Source organism: Empidonax traillii, unplaced genomic scaffold (genome assembly GCF_003031625.1).
Source record: "Empidonax traillii isolate 1590-97213 ecotype Southwest subspecies unplaced genomic scaffold, ASM303162v1 scaffold69:size3087049, whole genome shotgun sequence".
Lineage (NCBI taxonomy): Eukaryota > Metazoa > Chordata > Aves > Passeriformes > Tyrannidae > Empidonax > Empidonax traillii.
In genome coordinates this window covers 281,025-306,458 of record NW_020955262.1, presented here as the reverse complement: position 1 = coordinate 306,458, position 25,434 = coordinate 281,025, and the positions used below count along the sequence as shown (strand labels likewise).

Genomic DNA, 25,434 nt, shown 5'->3' with positions numbered 1-25,434 from the left:
AATCCTTCAGCTTGATTTCCTTTAGTTAGGGTGTCTTTTACAGGAAGATAATAAACAGGAAGCACAATTTTTAACTACACTTTTAAATTACTTACACTGTAAATATAGAGTAAAAACAAATCTATTCTGTACATCAGATGATGTGCAAATACATATACTTTCACCTAGATCTGCATGTGTGCTATTTCATCAAATCTATTTGCTTGGAATCAAATTCCAGATAGCACTAATCCTGCAACAATCAGTTTTTTTATGTCACAATGAATTTCTCCCACTCACTTAATTCCTTGTACCAGTTAAGTCCAGAAAAAGCTTGTTCAAGCCCTTCACTACTCCTGCTGTGAAGGGAACTTAATATTTCAATGGAGGATCAGAAGTTATTTGTGGTATATTCCCAAAGTACTCCTCTTCTAGGTTACGCTCCACAGTGGGAAAAATACAGAAAAGAGCAAACACATGAGGTAAAATATTAACCATTAAAAGATTACAACCAGTGTTCAAGGAGAGCGAGTGTTCTCCACAGAAATGAAAAGCAGAATCAGTATGTGGAGGTTTCAGCCCTTATCCCTGCCAGTAGCTCCTTCAGCCCTTAATACTTAGCTTTACTGAGTAAACAGTAATCTTCAAGAAACAAAGTGAAATATTCTCTGTTTGGTAGCCAGAGTATCACAAGAGTACATTGATTATAAGTGCATTATAGAGTATATGCTGCAAATGTAGAAGGCCACTAAAATTTTAAGTAAATTTTAAGAAAATCAGGGAGAGGAGGAGACATGGAAGTGGTAATAGCAGCATTTGTAATCCATTTTGCCATGGAAACTGTTACTTTGTGGAATCCCAGTCTGGTGTGAGCAGAGGTTACTAAGAAAAGAAAAACAGACAGCTGTTAGAAGGCTATCAGTGCAATTCATAATGGTAGTGATAGGAGGGTGATTAGCTCCCATATCCTCTTTCCTCTTTATCATTAAATCATGGCATACTGTTAACATTTTGCTTTTTCATAAGTGATTACTGCAATTTTCCTACAGAAAACTCTGAGGGATTAGTTTAGAATGTGTAAAGAGAAAAGAAGAACACCAGTACTGTGCATCCTTTAATAACAACCTGCACTTCAATAGCTTGTGCCACTTTGTTTACCTACTGAAATATATCCTTGAAGATTAAGTATATACACTTGGCATGTGGCAGCTGCCAAATCATGGGAGATGTTTTCCTACTAAAACTGTCACTGCATTAATGACAGTAAGTACCTTGGAAAATACAGATTCTTAAAAATAAGGTTATGTTTTTGCTTCCTCTGAATAGGAAGCAGTGCAATCACTTATTCTACAAGGAACATTACAATAAAACACACCAAAGGTAAATGACTAGTTAAAATTAACCGACCTCACTGACTGAGCCAGACTCTTCTTTATACAACCCTGTCCAACAAACTTCTATACCTAAACTTCTGGTAATAAGGAGAAGTTTAGAAAAGGTCATATTAGCGGAGCTGCCACCCATTCTAGGCCCATATACCATAAATAACCCTCCAATTCCATAAATGTACAGAAATATATGGTATAGATAAGTACTTGAGGGGAAGAGAGACACTGTAGATAACTGGATTATACAAAAATTGTTTCAGCAAAGACTTCACGTGCAAGAAGGGAAAAACTAAAGTCAGGATGCTGCTAGAAAAATATGACAGTACATATATAAATAAGCCATTGAAGTACACTTACTTGAAGAAAGAAAAGTCTGCTGATAAGAAATGCTGATATAAAGTTCAAGCATGCTTATGAACAAAAAAAGTATATGCAGTTGTGCAACAAATGATGATATACAGAAGACGTGAGATGTAAGGGTCACTTGTGAGATGTCCCATTATTCTTTAGCAATAGCAGAACAGTTCTCAAACTGAGGACTGACTTCTTAGGGAGGGACAGAAATTGTGCCACAGTAGAGATTCATTGCTGGAGGAGAACTGGGTTGGTGAGGGAGGTTCAGTAGGTTGGGTAGCACAGGGACTTCATGAAAACGAGACTTATGCTGTACTCATCCTACAGCGAGCAGTCCACCTCCACAACTCTGGAATAGTCTAAGTTTTTCTATATAACTAATGCACATCTTCTTCCCTTGCCATTCCCTGCAACAGTTTTCTCTTTTAGTCTGTATAGCTGTTGCGTAAGTTGTACTCAGACTGAATTGGGGGACTGAAAGATGAAATATATACTGGCAGACCTGAGGGGAATGGAGGAAAGAAAAGATGTTACTGTTGCTTTAATATAGTCAGGAGGGGAGTTATTTTCTGTACAATATTGGGAGATTGCAACATAATTTTGCTTTTGGATCTCAGTATTTTGTTGTGACAAAGTTCAGAGAGAGTGGTTTGTTCGGTGCATGAGCATTTGATTAAAGGTGAAAACAAACAAGTGAACTGAGACATGAATGCTTAACAGAGATGTGAACAAGGCAGAAAAAAGAGGAATCATTAAAAATCTCAATTTTACAGAAAGGGAGTTAAACCAAGATGGAAGCCTTAACCTGAACATCAAGGAAATCTTCCCTACCAAGATGCAAATTTGAGAATAGTCTTCCAATGACAATATCAAAAGCATAGATGCTTCTTATTTTGCAGTGTAGACTGTCCAAGCAATATGAAAGTGATTCTGCATGTAAAGGGGATAAACGAAGAGATTTTTGTTTGTTGGTGGGGGTTTTTTTGTTGCTTTGCTTTTAAAAATCTTTTAACATGAGTCATTCAAAGCCAAATGATGAACACTCTATATGTTCCTCTAGTTTTATATAAAAAATATTGAACAAATAGAGAAAAAATTATTTTGAAATATTAATGTAAAATCTTTCATATCCAATTCTAATACATCCTTTTACATTTCAGGGTGCAAGTTGAATTTTATATGAATGAAAACACATTTAAAGAGAGACTAAAGCTCTTCTTCATCAAAAACCAAAGATCAAGTAAGCAATTGCATTAATTGTTAAGCATATTTGTGACACTTTGACTAAAATCCAATTCAATTGAAGGCAACAATATGGGCTTTTGAATTAATTGCTGGTTTTTAGCTGGAGAATCAGGTTTAAGAAAGCTTCGGGAGTTTTATCCACAGGGAATGCATTATTTATTACACTGACATAGACACACATGGGAAATTCATCTTAATTCAAGTGCTTAAATAGCAAAGAAAGCAGAGAACTACCCCTGCTAGTAAATGATGTGGATTGCCATCCGAGTACCAAATTAAACAAAAAACCCAATAAAATTCTCCAAAACAAAGTAGTCAGAATTACTAAGTTCAAAGACTCCTTCTGCTTATCTTGGCTCATGTCCAAATACTTGGAAACAGAATCCCCCAAAATATAATCTCTAAAAACCCGCATCTGACATAGTCACCTGCTACTTATTGAAGTGTATTCATTCAGTCCTCCCTTGAAATTGGAGGAATCTATTGCCCAGTGGTATGAGGGAGCTGATAAGCAAAGATATTACATCTTAGTCTGTATTTGGTGAGAGCACTGAAACCCTTCCTTCACAAATTGAAGATGTACGTGCTGTCATTGAGAAAATTGTCAGTAGTATCAGCATTTTTTCAGATAGTATAACTAAAACCAAACTCAACAGGTTCACCAGAGATTTTTTTGCATAATATCACATGGTTTTGTCAACCAGAGCAGTCAATTCTGGAATTTATGTGAGTTTTCTACAGAACACTATTCTCATCTAAATCACGTACAGGCCAGTTGCTTGAAATATCAACTGTTTTATTCATTATTTTTCTGGTTTAAACTGATAAAACAAGCCTTCATCTATGTCTAATGTCAACTTAGCTCTCACTCAATCTTCTGCAAGCAAATGTCTAACCAAGTTCAAACAATGTATGAAAAAAGAGAGAAAGATGACATATTTGTATGACTTACTTGTACTTGCCAAAATCACACACTGCATTATCACAGCCTAAAATAAGTCTCAAAGGAAAAAAATAAGTGAAGTTTCAATTCAGTAAAGAGGGAATAAAAGATAACCATCACTGGGATATAAATTATTAACAGTATATTTTGGCTCAACTCCTAAAGCCAGCTGCTATTGAAATGATTTTGCTAAAACCCAGAAATGTATTAGTGACTTATGAAAAAGAAATAATGGAAGGTGATTGTAAAATTCTCATCTGGTAGCTCTGTCACTCTATTTAGATCAGCTCTCCTAGTCTGACAATTAATCTCCCAAAAATGCTTGCAAGGAAAGCATCAAGACTTTATTATAAAAGTGAAACTCACAGTCAGAACTAGTGAAATATAATGTATCATCCCGTACTTAAAAATGCCTGCAAAAATAGCAAATACTTGTTCAAACCAAGCAGGAAACATTAAGGTTTCACATAGTTATATTTAGTTCAGAAAACAAATATATTTTGAACGGTTATTATCAATTTTTCTGTTAAAGAAAACAAGAGTATTTAACAACTTGGTTACATGCACACAATGAAATTACATTCTCATTAAAAAACAAATAACTGAATAACAGTGCATGATTGATGTAGCTGAATACAAGTTTCTGGCACCCATGTCAAAATACAGAGATATGCTGTGCAAATGACCCTGCTACTTGAAAAATCTGGCTGTGAATGAAGAAAAAGAAATTAAGTCAAGCAGACCATGTTGACAGCATGTGAAATAGAGAACAAAAATAGACAGCAAGCAAACAGACAGACGAAATGCCTCCTTTGTAACAGAATAATAATTGAAAATCTATTTTAAATGCCTTCTCTGGTGATCGTCCCCCTCCTTGCCACATTTGAAATCCTAGAGCTTCATGACAGTGGAACACGTGCTTTGCTTCCAACTCACAGGTGACATCCCCAACTATGAGGCTACAGAAGATACTTTTATTAGTCCTACAATAATTCCCAAAATTTTAGCAAGGGTAACTACATGTGCTCCCTCTGGCAGCACACTCTGTTTCTAAAGGCTAAGGCAAACAGAACTAGGAGAGGTGACCTTCTGAAACAGTACAGACTTGAATCCTGTTCTTTCATACTTATCTTTTAATAACTGACACTATCATGGCACGGGACCTATGCTATTGTCTTACTTTATATCTAACCCCAGCTGTGATATGCACTCTATCTGCACACTGACCAGAACCCTGAGATGAAGGCAGGTCTAGTGTGAAACCCCTGCCCCACATTCTGGGAACAGCCATTCCTATGGAGAGATCCAAAGCCTGAGTTCTAGATCTATCACAACTAAGGTTTGAGGGTTAAGAATTTAAGGCAGCAAGCAGGAACACCGGTCCCTTGTACTGATGTAGTTTTTAATCAGAAAAACACCATTTTCTTGTAGCATTTAAACCAACATAAAATTTCAAATGATGATTAGAAAACAATGTATAAAATAAGCGTTTGAAACCAAGATTAACATTCACAGAGCTAAAAACCAGAAGAAAAACAACAGACTTCTGTACTCATCAAAGAAAGTTAGACAACACAAAATTTGTAAGGAAAAGAATTCCTGATAGGCTTTTTTTGTTTGTTTAGGGATAGGTTTTGGTTTTTATTTTTTAAACATTATCTGCTTTTCTAGTTGTAATAGCCTAGTTGTTATGGCAACCATTCATACTCCAGCAGACTTCCACAGAAGGGTTAGGACAAACAAACAACTCATGTTTTCTTCACCAACAGTTCAAAAAAACTGCATCACCAACAGTTCAAAAAAACTGCAAACAAGGATGGTAATGCTCTCTAAGTCAAATAATAGGATGACAACACCCTATACACATTACTTACTTCCTTCATGCAGCCTCTGGTTCCACTTACTACTTCACTCGCTTCACTGTTGGGGAATAAATTGCCTGTGGCTAATTAGTCTTGATAGGACAGCAGGAATCATTAGGTTAATGTTCTCAAATCAAATTGCCAGTAACAGCTGTGGGACTTCTCATGGTCCCCGGGATTTTAACCCTAGAATCAAAATGCAGTAAAAATCCATCCAGTTCCTATGTGACAACTGCAACTTCACAGTTAAAAGTAATAAGGAGTTTTGTATAATAAACTGTAGGATTTCTTTCAGCAGTTGCACCGTAGTATATTTAGGACTGTATTTTCTATTTTTCTGTGTTTGTAGCAGATTTAAGCTTTAAAGGGAAAGGAACCTGTAGATATAAGAAGTGTAAGGTGCTGATTTCGAACTTAAGACCGAGTAAAGTCAAAAAGTATGTAATACAATATAATTATGATTCTTTCCTTAAAAGCGAATGTATGCAGACATAAGTAATTATACGGAGTTCAGCAGACCTGCTGAAGTATTTGCAGTAAAACAATAAAGCATATTGTCCTTACTATGACTAGGTGCAAATGTAGTCACACCTGGGTAAGACTCAGTCAGCAGTATTCTGCTTTGGACAGAAGGGTTCAGCTGTGCAGAAGTGGACTCTCAGTCCACAAGACTGAAAAAACAATTAATGCTTAAAGTGATCTCCACCCACTTTACATTAGTCAACTAACAGTTTTAACTTAATTAGTGAATGAAAGCTGAAAACTAAGTCAGGTACAAATATTTACACTAGCAAAAAAATGTATTGAATGTAATAGCAATACTGAAGATTTAAATTCTAATCCTCTAATGGCTACCAAATGGTATGAAAATACAGTGAAGTTCCACTGTAGCTGAAGATGGCTCCAATGAGCCCGTGTGATAGAAGTGTCCATGTGGATCCCTTTAAAGGAATCTTGTCTTTGTGCAGTACACCTACGTTTGTGGGAAGTACTGTAATATTCTGTGATAGTATTTGTGGTATATCCTTTCAGCTAGGACATTTCAATACTCACACAGTCTGTAGAACAAGTTGTTGATTCAGTTCAGTTGTGCATTCAGCACGACTTTAAGATGTCCTGATTCCTGAATGCATAATGACTCAACTTCAACATTAAACAACTACAGTTAAATATTTTATAAGTTGGGGTAGAATTAATATATTCTGTATGTGAAGCTACTGCATGAGGACTTTCATATATTAATATTTAAATACTTCCCATTGTATATCCTCTGCCTGGGGCTAAAAGTATGTTTTCTTCATGTATCTTGCATCTCAAAAAGTGTTATCTAGTTCTGGTTCCCCTTTCAAGAACGTGGACTTTTAAAACTACCAAAGGCCCAAACATGGCATTAGTAAAGATGAATGGTATAGAATAGTTTTCAAATGACTGAATAGTTATTTATGTAAAAACTGACTGAGATTTCTGTAAGATTGAAAAGTGTACTATGTGTGTATCACACATGCTTATTCTTGCATTCCTCCATGGGATGTGCCAATTGCCCATGTCAGGGAACAGGTTACTGGCTAAATGGACCTTTGCTCTGTGACCCCATGACTATTCCAGTTCCTTTTCCTTTTACCTTAAAGGTGGGTGAAACTGTAAAAAGCCTGGATTTATTTCATTATTTTCTTATGTGTTTTCAAAATAGGTCTGAGAATACGATTATTCAATTTCTCTCTCAAGCTACTCAGCTGTTTCTTATACATAGTTCGTGTGCTCCTGGATGATCCCACACAAGGACTTGGATGGTAATGTTTAGCAGTTTTTGTCATTTCTGTTCTTAAATCATTGTTTAAGTTATAAGAAATAAATTTACAAATACGTGCTTGATATTCTGTCAACAGGGATTTGGTTGTATGTCTTACAGATATGAATGAATTATAAAGCTAGTCTTACACTGTGAATGGAAATAAGAACTAAAATAAAAATACTATTTTTTTCCACTTTACTGCTAAAATAATCCTAGCTTTCTGCTTAGATACTGTGCTTCAGATATAATTCTGCAAACTTACATATTTTGGTTGTATTATTACATAACATTTCTATGTAAAATTGCAAATATCTGATGGCCAGTTCATGTAATAACCGTTCTTTTGGGATTTTACTTTAGGGCCATGAAAAAATCTCCCCGAAAAACAAGACCTGCAAAGACCTGCATTTTACTTTACATGTATCTTAGAATGTCTCTTCAATAAAAGAAAATGTAGGGTGGAAAGAAGCAGTAAAGGTTTTGCAAAATTTTTCACACTGACGGGAAAGAGAAAATCCATCCTTTAGGCATATTAAGCACAGCAACTCAAAGGCTTAAAATCTTAAAATCATAGTTTCTGGCATGCTGCTATTCTTTTGTCATGAGACCTCTAGTGAGCCCAAATGAGCATGTTATGATGCAGGCGATGTTGGGGTACGCAGGACAGGTTAGAGCATCAGTACTGCCAAAGGTATACGTTGATATTTTTGTGTTTATAGGCAAAGATGCATATTCATAGTCATCTGCAGACTGAATTCCTCACACCTTTCCTGACACGTTTGGTCCTGCAATCCAAATGTTTAACAACTCACCAGCCAGAGACTGTATTTATATTTTCTACAGATATTATTCCCTTATATTGTGTTGTGGTACATTTAAGAGATGAGTTAGTTTGCTCTGTGCCTGAATAACGTTTGTCTGGCTGAGAAGTTTCAGACAAGTCCTTTTTCATGCTCATGAAGACCCCAGTCATAGAAGCTATGCCAGACAAACCAGCCCTGTGCCCAAATTTTACCCCATTAATGTCAATTGTTTTATCCACAGAGATCCTGAGGGCTTGATACCAAAACTACTGCTTGAATGCATTCTTAAAAATGAAGTAATACGAAAGAAAAAATAATTTCTAGATACTGTGTCACAGCCCAGTGAAAGAAACTACTCAGTGTTCTGAGATCATGGCCAATGAAAACATTTTTGAATGTTTTTCTTGTTCTTTTTAATGTGACAAATCCAGGAGGAATGCTTCTCATCAGATCTATTTCCTGTTTTTCAGAAATGCCTGCAAAAGTTGGTAGATCTCATTTACTCCTTCAGGCACAGCATGTGGTACAGGAAAGAGCTTAAGACATAGAGGATCCTTATTAATGGATATAATTTAGCACCTGTCCACTGACAGTTGATAAAAATACAGTTGTTGCCAATCTGTGGTCTACAGATCCCTTTCTTTCCTGCTGAATTTGCTTGCCAAGGATAAGCAAGGATATTTTTCCTCATTTAGAGAAGTATATATTCCCACCTCCTCACATGACCATTTGAGAGGAGGATTTGTGCCAGCAACTCAGGGCAAGTTAACCTCATATGCGTATAGCAGCCAATTTTTTTTTTTTTTAAATTGAGTATCACTAATTTTGTACTTGAATTACTGCTGCATTAAACTCCAGCCCTCCTCACATCTGCAAAAGAGGATATCAAGTGGAGTTTGCTGCAGTTTGCAAGTGGAGTCCTGCTGAGAGTGTGGCAGATATATGTGCTCTTTCTATCACAGCCTATCCACGTGATAAGTTTTCTAGTATCTCTTGATCTTCAGTACACATTGTATCACTTGGTTCAGCTTTACAAAGTAGAATTTCAGTTGTTTTGTTTGTAAATTAGAACATATTTGAAGATAAATCTTTAAAAAAATGTAACCTGAAATGTCTCACAGTCCTTTATCTATAGATGTGGAGCACAAAGAGTTGTCCTTTCTAAAAGCTGCTTTACTTTTAAAATGTCTGTATCCATTGCATAGAGTTTCAAACTATGGCACATATTTTACAGAGCACTTAATAATGTAATCAATATCCCTTTCCTCCCATATGTTTTTATGACACATTCCCATATACATTTACTAATGGAAATGGACTTTGCATGGATGGCATGACAACATCAGTAAGGAATTAAATCGGAGTTGTTCCAGCAATCAAAACTACACACCTGGAACAATTGATTGGTGAGTTCCTAATTTACCAAAGCAAACCAAAAGTCTGCAAAATTGTGGGAAGGGGAGGAAAACAGGAAGACAAATCCATTTCCATCTGAAATGGTGACATTTTAACATATAATAGTAATGTTTCTATAACTCTTAACTACTGATTTGAGGTTTTTAGTACTGAGAATTTTTTTAAATGAGGCTGCTCTGATTGCCAGTCGCACATACAACTTTTTCATTCTTTTTTGGTTGTTTGTTCAAAACACCAGAATTTGATTAATTTCATGTTTATTTTCTTATTATAATTAACAGGTCTCCCATTATTTGGGTGAACCGAAGCTTACCTTTATGGGGATTACAGGTAACATGAAAACGACCAACTCAATGATTTTCATTTGATAACTGTAGATGATATTGATTTACAGCATTGTAGCAATGTGAATGTTGATATTAGCAAGGAAATCTGCCTGAACACCAACTACAGCAAAAGCATAAAAGTCAGCTTATCTATATGGCTTTACAATATATTTAAAATGTATTAAAGCTTATTAAAAAAGTAGAATTAGATGGTCCTTCTCTTAGAATTATCAAGCTCTGTTGAGTCAAGTAGTCACTGTTTATTCTAGTGATGAGTTTAACTTTGATAGTTGCTTATGAGTAGCCTTTGACATGCTCCAAATGTGTTTTTCTACTAAAAATTACTTAAATTTCCAGAATGTTTATACCATCATATTTTTTCAACATGATTGGGGCAATGCCATTATGATAATTTTTGCCTCTATAATACACAGCTTCTCTAAGGGAAGAATCCCTCAATGAAAACACCTTTCAATTCCTTACTTGGATTATGCAGAGCTTGATACATTTTTGATCTAGACATTCAGATTACTGTAAAATTTAATTAAAAAATACTGAGATATTCATTTGCTTATGAGTGGTCTCATACTAATAAGTTTATTTGATAAACAGAGAACTTCATACCTATTTTTATATGTATGCATGTGTAAATACACGTGTATTCATAATAGATAATGTTGCAAAAAAAAGTTGAAAAAAAAGATTTATTTTTTATCAGAAAATATAACCTGAGTTTATATAAAACAGTAATAATTACTTGGGGAAACTGATATACTTTGATTGCATATATTAATCATTTTCCAACCCGTTGCATCTTTTTTAACTCTAGGTAATGACATTGTGAGTGCAAATAGTGCACTCTTCCAAGTTTTCAGTAATAGTGAGCATTAATTTAAAATGAGAAATCCTGAGGCATGTTTGACTTCATGCTCCAGCTGAAATTTGTACATCTTGATAGAATATTCCCACAATATACATTAAAATACAAATACCTGGTATACAAAGTAAGTTTTATAGTTATTTAATATCAATGAAGCTCTATTTTTTTAACTATTTTTGTATTTGACTATTTAAATATTTTTAAATTACTTAATACATATACTAACAATGTCTAAGACTAGAGTCTAAGTGAAGGCTGGTAAGTTGATCTCAGCTGCATTTAAATATTAAAATCAATAGTGATTCATCTGTATAATTTTTCAATTTTCTGCTTCAGTTTTTAGCTTCATGTTAAATGCTGTTAGCTGAGATGTTTTCAGAGGATGCATAGAAAAGATGTTTTATATTATTTATTTTGATTGTAATGCTTAATAGCATATGTTCTGTAGAAGCCACTATTAATACACATATTTTTTCACTTCACTTAAGGTGTCTGTGGCTGTAATAAGTCTCTTTGAAACTCTACTGCTAAGTTATCTAAGCTACAAGGTAAGTATTTTAGTTTCTCTTAGGCATAATTCATTATAAAATGTAACTAAGCTAAATGTTTCAATATAAAGTTCATGTGCCTGTGCCCACACTGATGAACAAGCAGGCAGTTGAGAAAAACACTTCTAGAGGATGGATATTGTCACAGCCAGCCCTATTTCCTAAATTTATGAGCAAACTCTAATATCTAGAGAGTAAGTGGAAGTCAGAAATTAAATTTTCATTATTTGCCATTGTCCACTTGCACACTGTAATTTAAAAACACATTCTCCGAAGTGATCTATATTCTTTGATACTGATTTTTCAGTTGCACAATTTTTTTCTGTCTATCCCTAATGTATTGCACACGATTCCCACTGATGTCAAAGCTACTCAATATGTATAACTCCAGTCTCAGGCCTCTAAAACAGCACACCAAAAAACTAGGCCAAGACAGTACTTAAAAAAAAATTAAATAAAACTATGAATATCTACATTCTTGTGTTATCCATCTCACTGATGCTACTGGAACATCTTTGCAAAATGCCTTGAAATCATCTGAAGTGAATACAATATATTTTTGTATTTGCATTCTCCTTTATGTTTTTCCAATGTTTTTATTCAGTTTTCATAATTTCATTTTCATATGCTCTGTCCTAGTGAGTTTAAGGTTCTCTGCATTCTTAGTACCTTCAGGAGAAAAGTAATAAAATCGTTTACCAAGGAAAATACAAAAAGATCTGGTTTCTAAAGCTGAAAATATCTTGGAGCATCATCTTTTTTTATTATTATTTTTCATATTGCTGACATTCAGTAGCTATCAGAGCCACTACTGAATTTAGAGACGTGTTCTTTAGTTTGCTTATCAAGTGATTATGCCATAAATGTTTTCCTTAGTGCCCAATAACGTTAAGAAGCTGTCTAAAAATTATTCTTCTTAATCCTCAGAGCATGTATTATTTAGGAGTTGGTGGTTACAAATGCAAACGAATCATAGGCAGAAACAATCCAAAATTTACATGCAAAGTGGCAAAATAGTAAAGGACAATCACAATTTGTACTGTTCTTGAGTTTATTGGCCAGCATTTTATCCTTATCCACTCTGCTTGTGACCTCCACTAATTTCAGTGAGCAGAGAAGATGAGAGAAATACTGGCAAGTCAACTTCCATGAGAAGTCACTTATTAGTGTGATGGATGTGAAGCTCTGCTGTCCTGATTTGCTGCTTATACCTGTCACAGAAGTTGAGTCAGTTTTATGATGGCTGTATTTCCACTCCCCATAAGGGGAGGATTTATATCTAAGGACTAATCTAAGGAACAATAAAAGTACTGAAATGCAGTTTTGCAATCCACCTGATGCAAAACACCCTCTTCACTCTGGTCCTGGTTACTACACCAGTCTCACAAAGCCAAGAAGGCTGTTATTTCACCCAGTGTAAGACTATTCTGCACAGCCAGGGTGACCACAGGTGTCCTTGGTTCATGTAAATCTGTGACAGAATACATATTTTATGCCAACACTTTCAAGACTTTTACAGTTTAGGTATAAGTCAGAGAATTGGCCAGGAAGAAGACAATAAGAAAAAGATGATTGTGTTTGTATTCAAGTGTATTCAAATCCTACATAACTGGGATTTCACAAATAACCTGTAAAATAAATAAAGCAATCATTTAAGAGAACACTCCAAGGAATTTACCTTTCTGATACCTGGTTGATGACATATAAGAAATGATTCCACATGCAGAATAGCAAGGACATAGTAGTGTATCATGCTACTACTTCACAAAGAATTTGCATTTGTTATTGCCTTTGTACAGGGAGGAATGCAAAGAATGTAGAACTGTGTTACAGTGCTGATCTCTTGGATCCAAGAATGAATGGTTTACCATCTGCATTCTCACAGCTTAAACCACTACACGAGGGTTTGCCCTTGGCCAGAACCCCGAAAGATGTCTGCATCAGAAATCTCCGTTGTCAAAACTTGTCACAGACATCTGGCAATCCTGCCATATCACTGGTGCAGAAGCAGTCTTAGCTGCTTTTAGCAGTACCACACATTCTCACTGCAAAAGGCAGATTTGCAGACAACAGGATGCATTTTTATGTGGAAGCCAGAATCTTACAGCTGCACGCATCCCTAATTACCTGGAGCCCATCCACACAGGCATTTTGCCTGCACAAGTGAATTATGTGACATTTCTTCTCCATAATGCAAAGAAGGAAGCTCTTAACATTAAAAACGAGGAAATTAGTGAAATCATGAAGTGGGTCAGTTTGAAAAATCGGATTTTATTTTTATTATTCTTACCAAAACCCCTCAGTTTACAGCCTCATAATTTCACTGGTATATCTGACTCCCACCAATTACAATTACATGGAAGATGATAATCCCTGCCCTTTAGGTACAATGGCTTCCAGGTGTGAAAAGTCAGAAATGGAAAAAGAATTTTATATGTTATGGAGTTTGTATTTAATTTTCTGTGGTTTTATCAGATAGTTATTTTAACAGGAAAGAATATGTTATTGCAACTGAAAATATAATGCTGTGCTGCAAATTCTTGTAATACTGCCATGGTATATCGTGCACTGTTATTGCTTTACCTATGATGGAGTCTTGATACACAGCATTTGTAAAGCTCTAAGTCACTGAAGTTCAACTACCTTCTTTTTTAAATGAACGGATTTTCATCCCAACATTTAATCATTTAATCATCCACAGCCAATGCTCAGATGTAGAAAAAAAAGTAGTAGTATCCTCATCCTATTGCTAGCAGTAAGCAACTTAAGAGACTAATATCAGTTTCACTGAAGTGTGTGGGAAGACCTCTAATTTCATGTAATCAAGATCAAGTTCCAAAAAGCTCTGAGAAGTGTTTGTGGCAGAAATATAGAACTTGATGATGTAGTCCTTATTCAAATATTAAACACTAGATTTTTTTTCCTTATTTCCCTCTCCAAAACAAATGTCAAAGAAAAAATAATAAGTAAAGATAAAAGATAAATGCAAAGGAAGGAAGGACTCACTATAGAATACTTCTATCTTTCCCTAACCTATCTTCATTCCTCTTTTTAATACTTAATAAATTAATATCTTAATAGCAGGCTTAGCAATAATAAAGAGGAATAAATCCAGACCTTTGTGACTACCATGCAAATGCTAATGAAACAAGAGAAAAGCTGGTATTTTTTATTTGGAAAATATGACATATTTGCATATTTTGCCACAAACTTCTATGGGAAGGAAGTACAAAGCATGACTCATCGTTCATAACAAACATTGGCATGGACTACAGGGCAGTGGCCTGTGCATTGGGGTAATCCAAGCAGTTGATCAGATGGTAACATTTTCTGAGCAGGGCATTTCCTTTGCACATATGTCTCTGCAATTCTTAATGCTGTACTGGGGCTTTGGCTCTAGTTTTAAGGTGTTCCAAGTCAGTAAACATTATGCTAAGAAAAAAATTGGCACAATCAAAAGCTAAAGCATTGCAATGTAGAATTTCAAACCTTTAGAGGCTTCTAAGAAAAAGAAGTAGAAACAGTTGTAGATAAGAGTTTGCCAGCAAGGTATTCAGTTACTTGTATAAAAATTCACTGAAAAGCAAGAATTATTAAAAAGATAAATTCCTTAGGACAGGAACCTCATCTCCTTATCTGTGCATAAAAATAAAAGTAAACTAACCTTTGAGGATTGAAAAAGCAGAGACAGGATGTCTCTGTGTGATTCCAAGGTACCTGAAAGAGCAATAGAAGACAACAAGAGCTTATTATTCTCTGAAAAAAATGAAAACTTAATTTAATGAAGCTCTTCATTAGCTGAGTGGATGAGTTGACTAGTTAATGCAATTAGAATTCATTTAAGTTTACTAACTAGGTCATAGCAAGGAAATATATTGGCATATGGAATCTGAGAATTGCTCTAGTAAAAATAAAAATTTAAAAGTATGTGAGGTACATTATGATAAACAGTAAGAAAAAGAATCCAGAGTGGTCTATATTCCCATTTGTCATATGTGTTTAAATCTGAGATAAATTATCTTCCTGAATTTCAGGTAGTGGGAGAGATTCCATATGTTTCATTGGAATATCTCATATATTTCTCACCAGAACTATATGCAATCCTACTGTGACATTATGGGTTTTTTTTCCTTTTCTTTGAAGGGAAATATCTGGGAACAAATTCTGAGAATACCCTTTCTCCTGGAAATAATTAATGCTGTCCCTTTCATCATCACGGTAAACATATTTGAATTAATACATTTGCACACTGCACTTTCATAGCTGCACAATTTTTTTTTTTTAAATAAATTTGTCAACAAGATGCTTTGCTGCTTGAGTGAAGTAATAATACAGATCACTTTCCTCTTTCCTCTTTGATGGGGCACAAACAAAATCAAAGGCCTCTAACATAAACTAGAGCATAATCAATAAAATAAGCCAGCTGATTATAAAAATGTAAGAATCACTCATGTCTGCAGTGAAAACTGGCTGTTCTTATTTTCTCAAGTTATCTTGCATGCAGTTAATCACAAAGAAAGAAAAAATGTTATTTAAAGCCATATCTCACACTAGAAACACATTAATAGTAAGTATTTTTCCCAGGGGTTTCATTTCTGCTTGAATAGAAAAGCTCTATTCCTCAGAATATTCCTAGAAAAGCTTGTAATTAATTTGTAATTTCTTTCAGATTTTCTGGCCAGTCCTAAGAAACCTGTTTATTCCTGCATTTTTAAACTGTTGGCTGGCAAAGCATGCTTTAGAGAATATGATTGTAAGTATGCAAAGGAAATAAATATTTTAGAGTTTCTATTTTTTTTTTACTATATTGTCTCTAGTGGGATTTTGGCAGTACAATCTAACCTTAATAGGAATCTAACCAGATCTGTATTTAGATTAAAGAAATGGTCAACCATTACTAAACTGCTTTGCACCAAAATTAGAAAAAAATAAGACATGAAATGAAATCTCAATTAGTATAAATTGTTACTGTGCCAATAAAGGAAATGGCAGTGGATGGTTCTTTTGCTAGTCAGTCATTCATGCACAATTGCAGGGAACTCAACTGTTAGGCCTTAATTGGTCCTTGCAGCCTGTAATTTGTAAGCTAGACATGAGCAGACAGACCTTAAGGCAGCTTGCAATAGTATCAGAATTGTGCCAGGATGAACAAAGAACCAGTTAAATAATCACAGAATCACAGCTGGCTCTTTTGCACATTTCTATATTTTCAGCAAATTTTAAGTGCTTTTGAATGACTGCATTTCTATCAGGGCACTATATAATTCCTCTATAGAATCAGCTCACGGCTTATTAATTCAAAACCAAAAATAACACCTATTTTCCATTAACACAGAATGATCTTCACCGAGCCATCCAACGCACACAGTCTGCAATGTTTAATCAAGTCCTCATTTTAATATCTACCTTATTATGTCTTATCTTCACTTGGTAAGTGGCCAAAACCCCCTTTGTTTTTATTGTATATATTGGCATTGTTTTCTTTACTCCATGGTGGTAAAACAGGCCTTGTGGAAACCATGCAATGAAACAAGATGAGTAATATACTTCAGTGAAAGTGTTAACTAGCACCTGGCACTGCTGGGGTCCAGATACACTGGGTTTGGAAACAGAATGTGCATGCACGGGAAAGGGACTCGTTCTCACTCTATGGAAGGAAATACGCAGGATACAGGAGTAGGGGAAAATTTACATATGTACCAAGAGTGCAGTCTTAGCAGAAAAGTCACTCAGATTTGAAGAGTATCAACAGAATTATATTGGTCTGTACCAAGGTCACCTTCCTCTGACTGGTGGAACAGAGACATGAAAAGTATGTAATTAACACTTTGACCAAGGTTCCCATAAAAAGTACAGGGGATTATAAATAGCTGTTAACAATCCAAATTACAGAAAGTGTAAAATTATTAATCTAGAATACTGATAGTAGTGGATGGTAGGTTCAAACAACCAAAATGTGTTACTCTGAAGTACATTTTGCTGAAAGACCTGAAAAACTTAAATTTACATGAGTGTGGAAAGCAAGGAGAAAAATCTATAGGGCACTAAATACAAATATACTTGGTTAATGAAATTCATGAGCTGCAGATTACTGCAGGCTAGGAAATGATCTACAGGAAACACCACTTGATTGTCCTATTTTTGTATTACGGCTTAGGGATCTGCTGTTCACCAGGGCTGGAGGCAGACAAAGTAGACTCCGTGAGTGGTCTGGTTATAAAGTAGCTCAGTAGCTTACTTAACATACAGAATCTTCTCATCAATAGTGCCTGAGAAGTTTTGCATACAGGGGGAACCCAAGATGGTGTACAGTGTGAAACAAGATGGTATACAGGGGGACAGTAAACAGAGATGATGATTCTGTGTGGAAAGGCTAAATGAGCTGTATTTGTTTTGCCAGACAAGATGCCTTTAGGTCAGCACACTGATAAAGTTTGGTGTGTCATTTTTGAGACAGTGATTTGATTTTCTCTTACTTTATTTCTCTAGCTTGCTTTCTGATGGTCACTATTACGCGCTGCTAACGCTTTTGGTAATAACACTGTAAAATAGCACATGGCCTTTTCTAGTCTTGTCCCTCTCAATCCTTTATTCAAGAAGAGGAGTTTGCTCTAGCCAGCAGCTAAATGAAGGGTCCAGTTTTACCCTTTGTCTTAGGGCCACCTACTTGCATAATGACAAATGCTGCCTGTTCTATTCAGTAATGAGCTTTTGTGGTATTTAATTTCCTATTGAATATTATGGCCCTTTAATACAAAATTTGATATGAATAAGTACTACAATAGTTGAACAAGAATGCATAAAATTCTATCCCTGTAGAACTTGGACATTTTTAAATTATTCTAATTTTGCTTTTTAATTTTTTACAATACAGGGTGGTATTGAGTAAATATGCCTACACCATTTTTACCTACCTATCTTCAATATTTTTGCTGAACTGCTGTACAAAATATGTATCATGGTGACCAACAGGCATTGTGCTAACTGCCAGTAAAACATGCAGAACATGGCAAGCTCACCTACCATAATTATGTCTGGGCTCAAAAACTGCAGTTACTTCCTTATTATGGATCATTATTTACTGACCTAGAACTGATCCTGCTAGACTGCAAAATAAGCCAAGTAAGACGAAAACAAACAGTAATGCAATAACCAAGGAAATGAAGCACTTTTGGAATGACTAGGAATTGTAGTTCAAACATCTTGCCTAAGACTGGAATTCCGTTTAGGCAATTTTTACTATTGTTTACATGAGCACACATAATGGCATTTTTGCACATTCTTAGTTTATGTTACTGATTATATATTTAAATTATTTTAAAAACTCTATAAATAGTCAAAATTACTTAACCTAATGTCTGATTATGTTACATCTATGGTGAATTTGAGACAGCGTTTAATTTTAAGAGACATCATCTAGAGCTTACACGAGTTTCTTCATGCTGAGGGAAGACCAAAGTCCATTGCTGGAATCTGTCCACGTAAAGATGTCTTTCACCAGGCTGACCATTCATATTTTCTGCAATGGCAAGCAGTAACCAGTTATAATACCCCTAAACACATACTGGAGCCAGCACTAGATTTATTGATACATTTAATGTAGCACAGAAGACTGGTGCTCACTCCAAAGTTTTGTGTGTTTTCATAACCACGTTCTGGTTCCATTTAGAAACCTGGTCCATGTAGCACCATGGCTTCAGTAACACAAAATTAACTAGCCCAGATTAGTAGCTTGAATGGAGTTTCAGAGCACTGTCCCCTCAGAGTATGAGGGACATGCCCATGGTGTGCTGTTGGCACCACTGATACCTGCCCTCATCGTGCCTCCCTGCTGACCCGTGACTCTAAGGCACTGTATGGCTTAAACTGAAACACCACAGCCCTCCTTAGCTCCTGGTTGACAAGCTTGCTTGTGCCATCTGCTTCAATAGCAACACTGGCTACTCAGCACTTGTGAAGTTAATATAACTTTATAAGAGAGGGTTCTGTTCAAAGCCACGTTTTTTAACAGATACACAGAAAGAGACAGAATGTAGCTTGGTATGGGAATTACACCATTTTATAAGAGGTCCAAAAGGCTATGAGAAACTCCTCATTGACTTTGCTCCTGTCCACATATAAGTATGTTCAAAATAACTTTTACCATATCTAGCAGAAAACCTACAGAAAATCAATTAAATTTCACCTCATGCATCATCTGTAAACCTATCATTTACATGTCCACATGAGAGTCCTATGGTGGTTACACATATAAACACATTCCAGCTTATGCCTTACAACTCAGGTGTAAGCTTTTCAATGAAAATAACTAATTGACTCATCTCACGATTTTTAGATACCATTATTCAAGCTGTCCTTTGCACTCAGAATATAGTAGGAAAAAGGCTCCTTCACATTTTTGTATACAGTTGACAATTTTCAATATTATTACAGAACAAAGAGTAATCACACTAAGGTGTGATTATGCTCTACTCCACTCTTGGATCTTTGGTGATAATTGTTTATGGATTTGGGGGTAGAACTCATTTGCAGATCAATAAATTCATAAGAGCAATTCCATGTCTCTGTAGTTTACAGATTACATAAAAGGATTTTTTTTCCTGTTTTCTTCTGACTTCAAAGACAGATTAGGCTATCCAAGTATTTTTCTTTCTTTAAATACCTCAACGGCCTTGTAACCAGAGCTATTATACATCTACTAAAACGTGTACTTCTATATTGCAGATTTTTCAGCACTTACTATTGATAGAGTACTAGTGAAAGTTACAGACCTAGTCAAAATATATATTGTGTCATTTAGCTAATGGATGTTTGCACTTGTTTGTCAAATGGAATACTTAATATTTCTGTAAACTGTTCAAGAGGGCAAATAACAGTGAATGACTGTTTCAGGCATCTTTCTGTGACACAGTGAATCATCTATTAAGACTTATTTTGAATTCTAAAGCAGTGTTAGTCATATACCACCATTGTAGAGGGATTAGCTTGCAAAGAACATGGCCACAAACTGTTTGAGATGGACATTTTTTCTTTCATACTGAAGTCTGCAGAAATTTTGTTCATGCTTTCATTGAAAGCTCACTGAGGTCAATCAACATTTTTTACACTTCAGTGCTTTCAGCATCAGAAAATAAGGATATTTCTAGACAATAATTTACAGAATAAATGTACAATGTCAGTACTGTAGCCTCAATGTTGATTACACAGTCACAACTCTCAGCTGGAGGAAACAGTATGAATAAGTTGCTTGCAAGGATGAAAACAAATCCAGATCTAGTCCAAACAAGGCAAATCAAGACCTTAGGATTTGAAATGCTATGCCAGAGGAAAAAACCCAACAAACCAAAATAGGATTAATCACACAAAATATTGAAGGAAAAAAGCCATCTCAGTGCTCCAGTTCCCCTTATTATCCATAAGCAGATTCAAACAACTCAAAGGTGATCTGAGGGGAACTAAATAACCACACGGAGGTCTGTACTTCTCTACCCTTCTGTGTTGATCAGGAGCCTACAATGTACTTCTCCAAGAAAGATGCCTAACCTTAAGTAGGATGAAGAATGCTGGTGGATTATGTAAGGCAGAAAAAAAATGTGGTTTTTTTGTGTCTGCAGTTCTGTCTGTGATGTTATGTTTTGTTGTACAGCAGTCTCAGTGCTCAGGACCAATCTCACTTTGATTTAGAGGGGTTTTATGCATTCAAGGACAGCACAAAACAGAACTGTGATTCTGTCCGTTTTAAAACCCAGTGATTCTAGAGTTGTAAACACATAAAGTTTCAGGACCTAACAGACTAAACAGGAGTTGCAGAATTTAAATCCTAGACTATTATACAACATTAATTGAAAGTTCTAATTTGTAAATAATACAAAATAAATTATTCAGCTATTACAAGAATCCCACGAAGTACTGAAATAATAGTGGTTGTACTTTTCTTTCTCTGAAATAAAGCAGATCTGTCAGGAACTCGCTTCTTTCTAACAAGGGATCTCTATTTTCTGTTTTGAAATACTCCTATGCAGTGCTCTCCAAAGATAAGAAAATAGATCTCTAGAAGTAGGCCAGGTAGCACATGCAGTACCTTCCACATCCATTGTAGCAGCTCCCACCTTCGTCCTGCTTCTCAGTTGCTGGAATGAGGGCAGCCTGTATGGGTAGTTTTCCTGTGTGTGTGTGCAGTTGAAATTCAGGCCTATTTCAGACGTTACCTTGACGCTTCCACGTGTGACGGCACAAGAAATAGGCTGCGCAGCTTCTGGAAGGTCAACACCAAAACATTTCTTAAAAATATCCATTTGTTATTCGTGAGCAAACAACCTATAAATTCGATGAGAGTTTATGTGAAATGCTGCCTTCTGGGAAAAACTGTGCCTGAACACAAGGACAACATTCTCGTCAGCTTTGGTGGGAAAAAACATATCGTACACAAAGCTTATCTTTTTTAGGTATAGAAATTTGTAAGGTGGCTTCGCTAAAATCTGCTGTATAAGAAGCATGTGAAAATAGTGTTGCCACCAATAGTTGCCAATCCAGACTATTTCAATGAAACAAATTCAGGTAAAGCCTTAGCGTTTCTCCTGGAATATGAACTTGTGTGATGGACCACAATTTTTTCCCATTTACCAGCACAGGGGACCATTTGCTTACATCCATACGATTAGTACTTAAAGGTCAAAGCCTTTCAGAGCAAGTGAGCAAGTATAATGAAAAATGACAATAACAAACTGTAATAAAACCCACAACTCGTTTCTTTGATTAATACCTTTTTCTTATTTTTATGCAGCTATTGGATTGGGACAACACAGAAATATTACCATACACAAATTTTTTTCTTCATTGACAGCACAGTATTTGTAATAGCACATTCTAAACAATATTTTTACGTGTTTAAGTTCAAGAGTTCAGATCTTTAAAAGATCATATGGTTGATTAGTGATCTAGAAGAGTGCTGCTTCAGGAATATAGGATAAGGACATATGCTACCAAAAAACTAGTTAGTCCTTTGTGAAAGGCAGATCAGAAATCATGTGTATTATAGGGAGAGCAGAAGTACTGAAGCCCAATCAGAAGTCTTTCTGGCTACCCATCAAACATAGTTTCTATAGAAACCTAGATAATTATACAGTGATTTTCAGGCTATTTTAGTTATTAATTTGGTAGTGACATAATATTTCCTTTGTTAATCTTTTTAGATGTTTCTACATAGTTATTTCTAAAATAATTAGGTCAGCATCTTTCCCATGCCTCATGCAGGGTATTCTTTGTACAACTGATGTAATGGAATATGCAAAACTAGACAGACACACCAGTGAAATTAATAACAATTTGAATAGCCTATTTACTGTGGTCTGTGGAACAAAGTCATAAAAATTAGAAAGTTCAATCTAAATTATCTTCTTAGTGTGAGTAATCTTCTTCTTAAAATAAAAAATAATCAGATTGACTAAATGATAGCTCAGAAAGCTGCCCTTCACAAAGCCTCTCTAAAATGGAGTATTAAGAACAGATTATTTATAAGCAAATCTATTTTTAATACATATAGAAGTATTAAATTAAGCCAATAAGCAATGTGATTGAGAGATTTCTGTTGTTTTATTTCACCCTGGAAAATGAGTCAGGGTTTCAAACACTTGAGATCTTTTTAAGTTACAATCAAACTTTGCTGATTTTCTACCACAGGTTGCAGGTCATTCATTAATCTGAAAATCTGTAGTTCCAAACTGAATTTAGATAGAGGTGGGCAAAGTTAAATTTGAATAAATTCGAAAGACAAAATAATCTTATTCACGTTTTTTGTTCTCTGTTGTTGTACCACACAGTATTTCAGTCTTTTGTATGGTGTGTACCCCTACATTACAGGTCAGGTAAATCATCCTTTGATAATTAGTGATTGCAATTTCACAGCCTAGTAGTGTATTCTATAAATCAATATTTTAAATTGACACTAGGAAGAATATTCAGTCTGTCTTGCAAGACCTTTACTCTTTGTGGGAGTTAGACATTGAATTACTTTCCATTCTGAAAGTTCCAGCCTCTATCCTGTGAATCATCTTTGATCTTTCTCTTCTAATAATTTTTTTCTGCCATGTGAAGATACTGAAAATTCAGTAATCAAAATATGCATATTTAAGTAAAGTGTAAAAATAGATTCAAAACCAAACTCCTGCCCAAGAAGGAAATAAAATTTCCCTCAGGTTCTTTCCCAGTATTTTCCCCAGTAAGTTTCACGGGATGTAAAAATGTCTCTCAAATACCAAATGCTGCTACTACAAATACATCAATAATCTTTTCATTAAAGATATAATGAGAATATTTGGGAGACACAATATTTTGGAAAACATTATGCACTCTGAATATGCCATTGAGAGAACGATTTTTCAGCCTTTATTATCATGACATCTTGTAATACAGTAATAATATTACCAGATACCATGACAAGCAGAGGTTGTTCTGGCAGCAAAGACCAATTACCATTACAAACAGAGGAAAAAAGTAAACAATTTTGAGTCATATAATATTTGAACTGTTAGAAATACAATTCTAAGAGACTGCATCTCCATGGTATCCTTTCTTCAGCAATCATATTTTGAATTTTGTGGGCTATAATAGAATCAGGCTATTGCTAATATTAACTAATTAAGGCTTGCCAACACATGTAAAGCAACACATAAAATTCCTCTTCGTCTAAATGCACTCCTGTCCATGCTCTTTTGTGGGAACGTAGCCCAAGACAGAGTGACTGTGAGGAATACTTGAAGTCTTAGTAAAATTAGAAATAAAACCAGCAAAATGTGCTTTAATTTTCTATGTTGGAAAAGGGTGTTTGGAGAAAAACCAGAAGTGACCGTCCAAGAAGCACAGACAAACAAGGAATGTGAAAGAAAAAATATTCCATTAAAAATAATACCATATTTTAATATGTGCAATATGCATTTCAGATATATGTGTCTTCAAAAGTATAGGCACTTGAAAAAGATCCACAGAAAAAATGCAGCCAGAGAAAAGGATTTGAGGGTTAAAACATAGGGAGCTAGGCAGGTAAACTCAACAGGCATGCAAATTATTAGGATGTGGGTTTTCTACTAAGCTTTTGTGGTTTGCAAACACATATGCACACATACAGACTTGAAACATCTACAGACTTGCAGATATCTTGTGGGAAAATATAAATGTTATCTATGCAAAATATGTGTGTTACCTTTATAACAGGGGTGACAAGAATAACTTAAGTAAAATAGAATGCTAGAATGAAAGTTGATCTGGAATATAACCAGAGTCTGTAGGATGTGAAATACTGCATTATCCTATTGGTAAAATAAATCGTAGGTTTTGCTTTGGTTTCAGGAAGACTTAAATGTGAAGTTCCCCTTAAAGGGGCAATTCAATATGAGTTTTAAACCTCTGTCTTCCACCTCTTTCATAACAGAAAGGCATTACACTTCCCATGCTTCATTTTATCTTCGCAGTAAAATTAAAACCTGATACTCACATGCTGTCTTTAAGAATGTTTTATCACTTCAGACAGTAGCAAATAGAATACCACATGCAACAACGATGACTAACTGTGTTGAGAATGTTACCTCATCGTTCAATGGTTGGCAGCAAACCATCATCACTCACAGGTCCTGGCCCAAAAATGAAGTTGTCATTACCATGCAGACCTAAAAAAATAAATATATCTTTCATTGACTGATTCATTAGACATTTAACTTTACAAAAATTTGGTGTTTGAGGTGGTTAATGATAACAGACTAAACTGTATTATTAGATGATATGAATTATTCCAGTTCTCCAACAAGCAGTATCTCATTATGCTGATTTGTAATCAGCAGCATAACTCTCTAGTGATATGTTCACTTTTATAGTCTGTTTCACATTCCAACTATATTTTAAGGGTG

At 35.2% G+C, this 25,434-nt stretch overlaps 1 protein-coding gene across 8 annotated transcripts in view; it reads left to right on the top strand.

Annotated features, from left to right (window-relative positions):
* KCNT2 (potassium sodium-activated channel subfamily T member 2) overlaps positions 1-25,434 on the top strand; it is a 118,180-nt gene that overhangs the window by 26,929 nt on the left and 65,817 nt on the right. For all 8 annotated transcript variants that reach the window (XM_027880374.1, XM_027880372.1, XM_027880375.1 and 5 more), the window contains exons 2-9: positions 2,882-2,961; positions 7,462-7,561; positions 9,713-9,772; positions 10,064-10,112; positions 11,477-11,536; positions 15,680-15,754; positions 16,206-16,289; positions 16,872-16,966. In XM_027880374.1, the coding sequence (XP_027736175.1) occupies positions 2,882-2,961; positions 7,462-7,561; positions 9,713-9,772; positions 10,064-10,112; positions 11,477-11,536; positions 15,680-15,754; positions 16,206-16,289; positions 16,872-16,966 (603 nt within the window). The remainder of the gene's footprint in view (positions 1-2,881; positions 2,962-7,461; positions 7,562-9,712; positions 9,773-10,063; positions 10,113-11,476; positions 11,537-15,679; positions 15,755-16,205; positions 16,290-16,871; positions 16,967-25,434) is intronic.